The 7674-nt window shown below is 41.5% G+C and overlaps 1 protein-coding gene across 1 annotated transcript; it reads right to left on the reverse strand.

The window, feature by feature from the left end:
* Positions 1-528: 528 nt before the first annotated feature.
* Positions 529-4382, reverse strand: LOC311140346 (V-set domain containing T-cell activation inhibitor 1-like). Its single transcript, XM_084175368.1, has 5 exons — positions 4375-4382; positions 4225-4256; positions 1921-2268; positions 1567-1839; positions 529-1218 (listed from the first exon to the last, which is right to left on the reverse strand). The coding sequence occupies exons 1-5, from the start codon at positions 4377-4379 to the stop codon at positions 1079-1081; spliced, it is 798 nt and encodes a 265-aa protein (XP_084031494.1). The 5' UTR covers positions 4380-4382; the 3' UTR covers positions 529-1078.
* Between the last annotated feature and the right edge of the window lie 3292 nt (positions 4383-7674).

Here is a 7674-nt window from a genome sequence, read left to right on the forward strand (position 1 = left end):
ACTTGGTCCTGGGGATAATAATCAACTATTCGAACCAGCTCTGTAGTGCTAGGGCAAAAACCAGAAGATGGGAAATGCTAGTGTAGCTTAACTTCTTCCAGTGAGAAGTTATTGGTAGCTCGGTAAACTATAGAGTAGCTGTTGGAGGCTATGTTGGACTATCTTTCTGCTTTTTAGGTGATGGGTACTGTACATCATGCTGCTACAGTAGAAAACACATCCAGGATACTCACAGTGCGTCCACATGAATTGGGAATCTCCCCTGTGCAGTCTAAGCAGATGAGAATGGGAAATCACCTGGCTTTGATCAATGTCGCCCTCTGCATCCCACTGGAACACCAAAACACTACTATTTGCTCTGGGGGTAATGAAATAAAATTATGTCAGTTTCATGTCAGTATTTGACCAAGAGGATTCTACTAAAATAAGAAAATGTTACAGGAGAAAATGACACTCCCTGTACTGCTGGAATACTGTCAACATGCCAGTTCCCTCCTGTAAAAGAGATTTAGCAAAAATACATCACAATTGGGGGTTCATCTCCTTTTATTACAATACAACAAATTCTGGAATGTATGATACATTGACTGGAACACACATGTAACAATTTTCATTAGACGTTATAGCTGCCATCATTTCAATAAATAAATACATTTTAATTATAAAGCCCGGTAAAACAACTGCAGATGTCAAAGGTGATTTACACAGTAACCTGGGCTAAACCCCTGAGCAAGTAGCAGCAAGCAAAAACTCCCTACAAGAAGAAATCTTAAGAGGAACCAGATTTGGAGTAGAAGTACATATGACCATCTAGTGGTGTGGTGTGAAACTCTCACTGTCTGAGTACTATAGTGAGTGTGGCAACTGTATTGTGACACTACAGTGTCAACTGTAGGGGGTCAACTGTATTTCGTTGAACTTTGTGTATAATGTATTGTAATGTAGTTCTGATCTTACAAAATTACATTCCATGAAAATGTACTTTAGTGTAAAAGGCTGTCATCCCTTTATATTTTATCTCTGTAAGCAAATTGCTCTGGCATAAAGCCTGTTGAGTGACCATGGACTGAAGGTCATATTATTCTTCGGTTTTCTTATCCTTTTTGGTCTCCTGGTCAGACCACTTCCTGGATAACAGGAGCACCAATCCCAGCAGCATTAGTAGCAGGGGATACATCAACAATCTGCTCCTCTGCTCAGCAGGCATCACACAGCACACTGTGGAAGGGAGGAGAAGAAAGGAGCACTCAACCTCAGTCACTGAAATAAGCAACATTTCCCTCTATATCTGACTAGTACTTTATCATGAACTGTAGTAGAGTATTGTGAACAACACTCACAGCTTGCTCCAGGAAGTCCATGGTGAAAGGCCATTGTGCAAGTGTGGTATCATCATTCATCACATCCCAATGGACTAGGTACAAACTACACCAGAAGAATGAGAATAAGAACACATGTATGATCAATAATCCAAAATACCCAATAAAAAAACTCAACCTGATAAAAAAAAAGTATCTGAAAATAACATTGAGTCAACGAACAAACACTGGAACCCTGATCTTTTACCTGGTGGTGGGTGGAGTGTGAGAGACTTGGTGAAACTCTGGTCCAGAACCCTCAGTCTCAGCTCTGCTGTAACAGTCAGAGTGCTGTTCAGCCTCAGGGTCACCTCACTCTTGACATCATACCGCCCTCTGCTGTCCAACTCCATAGTGGTGTTACTGCCCATCACACCTCCCCACAGTACCTCTGGCTGGGGAAACCCATGAGAGGCATGGAGGGTGACAATGAAGCCATCACAAGTGGCTTGCACAGATATCATTGGCTCATCATAAGGGCCTGGTTTGAAAAATAATAAATACTTTTGTAGGGGCAGTTAACATCATTTAAACTATACAATGCAGCAACAATGGAACTTACCTGCCACTAGAAGTTGTAGATTTTCCTGGGTGCTTCCCAATTCATCTGTCACATGACAGGTGTATTGGCCCTGGTCACTCAGCTGCACACCACTCAGTCTAAGTGAGGCATTTCCCACAGTGAGCTGGTCTTCAAACAGATGAGTGCGTCCCTTGTAAACAACACTCTGTTTTTCCAGCTGATCTCTCCCATAGTAATAGCTGTGGACCACCTCTGACTCTCCACGCTGCCAGTTGACGATCAAGTTGATGAGGTTCAGGTTTTTAGACAGAGGGAAAGAGCAGCTAAGGGTGATGTCACTGCCCGGAGCTGCCACTTCTCGGGTTTGTAGACTGGTTGTAGTTACCACTGATATATGGAATAAGTGGAAAGAGAGGTGTGGGAGAGAGAGTGGTATTGGCAATGTAATACACTGTTTGGAGGGTTCAGAGTAGAAGGTCAACTATAATGAAAGTTAAGCCTCGCTATCTAGCCGACTAAAATCAACTCCACAATTTAAGAAGGAATTGAGTGATGACTAGTTTGAGCGGACTGGAGCTCCGACTTCACATTAAATGTTTTTATAAAAACGACTGATTTCAGCACCCAAAGAATAGCCCGCAATTGCACAGACAAATGTTGGGGTCCTGAAATCAGTCTTTTGATAAAAACGTCATTTTATGTGACATCGGAGCTCCAGTTTGCCCACTCTAGTCTCAGCTCAACTCCATCGTAAATCGTAGAGTTGAGTTTAATCGGCAAAATTAAGACCAGACAGAGGCAGCATACAGAAGCTCTACATAATGGGTCTTTATTCTCTAGAAGCAACCACCATCTCAATAATTTCACGCAGGGGTGCAACTTTGGTTTTAGACATGACGCTTTTTTATTGTTTTATTATCCAGTCGGATAAACACTCCAAACAGCCTACCCGACCACTCGGAAGAGCCCGCATGGTCCTAAAGCACACCGTTGCCTCGTTTTGTATCACATTCCAATAATAAAACTGGGGGGACAAAAATGCATTTTTAGAATGTGAAAAGTTGCGCCCCTGATTTCACGTGTAAGAACTGAATTCATAAACACATGCCAGGCATTAGCCTACTAATGAATGATCCTCACCTCCAATTCTCGCTCTTAATAGCGCTGGGATGATAAAACTGTAGGCCTACTTATGTTACTTTTCTGAGTCAATTCAGGTAGCGTTAAATGTATTTTATTTTTATTTTTTAACACAATTTATTTAAATCTCTAGTTGAGAGACCGAGTTTGGGAAACCTTGGTCTATAGGCCTTGTTTGTGAGTGGTAGTGACTCCTGCTATGAAGGTATCTGACCGTCACCGTTTCGCTGTCGGGAGCCACTAAACTCCTTCTTGCACTGTGCACACAAAGAAATTGAACGATACAAAGAAGCAGGAGCAACCTCAGGTTGTCAAAAAAACACACATTGAAATGTGACGTTTGGCGCAACTTTGACATTGCACCTCTTGAGAAACATGGATGAAAGTCAGAATATGTCGTCATATTGGTAAAACCGTGAGCTCTTGTTGTACATCAAATAGCCTAGGCCTGGAAAGTTTGTAGGACATTAGCCTACATTTACTGATAGATAAATTATCCTACATGTATAGCAACATATTTATTGTGAGTAAGCAATCTAGCTAGTGTTTTGAGGTCCGACTTCCTCAGGTGGTGAATAATATAGCCTATAGTATATATGCACAAAGATGTCAGCAAATTCTCTGAAGAGCAAAAAATGAATCTGATCATTCTGGATCCTATTTTGGCAGGTTGCACATCAAAATATCAATCATGCATTCCCTGGATATGTTAGATGAAACAGCTTACTTTTTAAATATTAGGCTACCATCTCAGTTGACTTAGCACTGGGAAAAAAATGTGTAGAGACCTGCCACTAATAATGTAATGTAACTGTCCGTTAAAAAAATAATTTCATCATTGTAGGCCATTTATTGTTATCGAGCAAAATAGTTACATTTATCATGACATTACTTTTTGCGAACACATTCTCACTTATTAGAGTAATAATAGCAGAAAATCAATCATTGTTCCAATATTGTATCCCTACTTCTTTGCTGTGTAACCAAGAAAGGAGGGAATGAATGAAATGTCACAATCTATGATATCTGTTTACCTGGGCTTGTTTATTATTTGTTTTCATCAAAAATAGCGTTGAATATGTAGTAAACAAATAACAGACTTGAGTACTGCACACTAATGCACTAATCAATGTACCCATGTGATCATTGTTGAGGGATCCCATTTACCAACACACCATATGAAAATACTTAGTTTTTACTTACTGGTAATAAACAGTACGGAGACCACATGCAGCCTGAAAAACAAATATATACTGAGAGACACATACTGTTTGAAATCTGCTTCTAATAATCCATGGACTGACTTTATAATTTAATAAACTTTGTGTGAGGGAATGACATGTTAGCGCATACCCCATGTGCTGAGAGCGAGGCATAAAGGAAGTAGTGTCGTGGGTGAGTTTGTTTTACAAGGCCGGGTGGGAGGGTTTTGCACATTTTAAACAATTCCATTGGTCCTTAAGTTAACTCTCAAGAGGGAGGGACTTGAACATGAACCCATGTAAAAATGATTTGCATCGCAAAAAACTGGTATTTTGACTGAAAGGGATGCTGAAAGAGATACAATACTGTACAAAGTAATGCAGCAGCAGATGCGCCACCCTTGATAGCTGCTTTTAGCAACGGGGGTGTATTTACATAGACTAGCATTCCTCCTTATTGTATTGGGTTGCACAGAAAACAGTCCACGGGAAGTCAGAAGTTAAATACAATTATATTTCAACATACTGTGCTGGTGGGCAGGACGGTTGGTCATTAAGATGGGGCAAATGAGACAGAATATCTAAAGGAACTTATTATTATATAGACTTTCCAAACGTGGGCCTGTCGTAGACCCACTTCCTCTCTGCTTACCTCATGTCAATATAAAAATAAAATAACATCTAATTTTATTTGTCACATACATGTGTTTAGCAGATGTTATAGTGGGTGTGGCGAAATGCTTGTGCTTCTAGCTCCGACAGTGCAGTAATATCTAACAAGTAATATCTAACAATTTCACAACATATACCCAATACACACAAAACTAGTAAGGAATGGAATTTAAGAAAATATACATATATGGACAAGCAATGACAGAGCGGCATGGACTAAAATACAGTAGAATATTATAGAATAGGATGCAGTATATACAAATGAGATGAGTAGTGCAAGATACGTAACCATTATTAAAGTGACTAGTGTTCCATTTCTTAAAGTGGCCAGTGATTTCAATAGGCAGCAGCAGCCTCTAATGTGCTGGTGATGGCTATTTAACAGTCTGATGGCCTTGAGATAGAAGCTGTTTTTCATTCTTTCAGTCCCAGCTTTGATGCACCTGTACTGACCTCGCCTTCTGGATGATAGCGGGGTGAACAGGCAGTGGCTCAGGTGGTTGATGTCCTTGATGATCTTTTAGTTTTTCCTGTGACATCGGGTGCTGTATGTGTCTTGGAGGGCGGGTAGTTTGCCCCCGGTAATGCGTTCGGCAGACCGCACCACCCTCTGGAGAGCCCTGCGGTTGCGGGCGGTGCAGTTGCCGTACCAGGCGGTGATACAGCCCGACAGGATGCTCTCAATTGTGCATCAAGTACCCCACAAGTTATTCATTTTTTGTTCACATATGGTGCAAGTGCAGGACCTTTAATTTGACGTGAGGAAGTCGGTCTACAACAGACCCACGTTTGGAAAGTCTGTTTGATAATACGTTCCTTTAGATATTTTGTCTCAGTTCCACTCTGCTCTTTGAAGAGGGGGGGGGGGGGGGGGGGGGGGGGGGGGGGGATGGCAGAAGTGGGACATTCTGTTTGAATCAGATGTGAGGGAGAAGAATTGGATTACAGTGGGGAATACAAAAGGATATAAGAGAAGTCAAGTGGTAGTGCAATCTAGTAAATCCAAGCCTAGTTCTGAAAAAACTATTTGTCGGAGTAAGGTTTTTGGATCGATGTTACCTGGGAGACCTGTCTGATGTCTCTATAAAAATCGTGGATGCGTTAGATAAGGTGGCGTCGGTGAGAGTAATGAGAAGTAGGCTTATTTTGGTTTTCTGTGTATCTATGGAACAGAAGGAGCATGCTCTGCACCTTAAGAAGATATCAGATTGGAATGTGTCATGTTGATTTTGGAAGCAGGGCACCTATCAAGGGTGTTATCTCTGGTGAATGCAAAGGATATACGTGAAGAATTGGATCAAGCGGTTGGTGCACACCGACTGACCCGCATGGTGGATGGAGTGAGGAAGCCCACTCCATCCATTCTATTGTTTTTTTAAGAACAGTCTTTCCCGTCTCACGTGTATTTGGGTTTTATGAGATACCCTGTGAGAGCTTTCATATCCAAACCCATGCCCATGTGACAAGTGTATGTAGACAGGAGAAGTATTGTATGCCAGCTGAGCCTAAATGCTGCAATTGTGGTGATGAACATGCGCCCGAATTCCTGAAGTTCCCTGTTAGGATGGAGGAGATGGAGGAGGCAAGAATAAGGGCTGTCCAGCATGTCTCCTATCCGGAGGCATTGAGAGAAGTAGAAGAAAGGAGTGATGTTGAAGAAATAATGGTAGTAGGAGCAGAGACACCAGAGAATATTCCTTGTCAAGAGAGGGATCCTGACATGTTGCATGTTAAGAAGGTGGACTTTGTAGCGTTTATTGCATTGGTTATCAACTGCACAGCGCAAACAGAGAGGAAATCTGTGGAAATAGGCATTGTTGTGAGTGCGGCTGAACATTTTGTGGGACTCAGGGATTTTACATAAGGAATCCTGTCGATGAATGCTCTGTCCTCACAGGCCCCGGAGCCTGTGTAGGAATGTGATTTGAACTGTGACTGAAGAAATGGGATGTATTTTAAATTTTGTGTATTTTGTATGATGTCAGAGTCCACCACCAACCCCCAACCCCCCCCCCCCCCCCCCTTTTCCTGCAATGGAATACTACCCCGTACAGTAGGTGGCGGCAATACACCAATAGGTCATAGTCTGCCATAAAACCTCAAACAAGAAGAAGATATTTTGTCTCAAATACCCCCATCTTAACGACTAACCATCCTGCCCACAGGCACTGTATGGTGAAAGGGAATTGTATTTAACTTCTGGCTTCCCACAAACTGTTTTTCTGCAACCCCATACAAAAGGGAGCAACGCTAGTGTATGTATACACCGGCATTGCTAAAAGCAGCCACACCCTCGACATGTATTTCAGTTTTATGTTTCATTGACTGCCATGTGTATATCAATAAAAACTTGAATAAAAGATGTCATCAAGGCAAAAGGTGGCTATTTGAAGAATCTCAAATATAAAGTATATTTTGATTTGTTTAACACTTTTTTGGTTACTACATGATTCCATATGTGTTATTTCATAGTTGTGATGTCTTCATGATTATTCTACAATGTAAAAAATAGTAAAAATAAAGAAAAACCCTTGAATGTGTAGGTGTGTCCAAACTTTTGACTGGTACTGTATATATAGGGTTAGATGGTGGTGCAAGTTCCCTTTTTTTGTGAACAAATGTGCAATGCACTTTCCGAACTGGGAAAGGCATCAATATTCAACAAAGTGTCTAGTCTGCCGGAAAACCACACGAAACAAGAAGAAGAAGATCAGACCCCCTGGAACGGACCCAATCACACAGTCGGGATGGAACGCAACCAAGACTCATAAGATACGTC

This window comes from Coregonus lavaretus (assembly GCF_964263955.1).
Source record: "Coregonus lavaretus genome assembly, chromosome: 13".
Taxonomy (NCBI): Eukaryota; Metazoa; Chordata; class Actinopteri; order Salmoniformes; family Salmonidae; genus Coregonus; species Coregonus lavaretus.

Excerpts from the sequence above, each read along its gene's own strand:
- LOC311140346 (XM_084175368.1), bottom strand. Across the intron at positions 2,269-4,224 it reads CTCCGTACTGTTTATTACCA|TGGTAACTACAACCAGTCTA; the intron begins GTAAGTAAAAAC and ends TCCATATATCAG. Across the intron at positions 1,840-1,920 it reads TCTACAACTTCTAGTGGCAG|GCCCTTATGATGAGCCAATG; the intron begins GTAAGTTCCATT and ends TTTTCAAACCAG.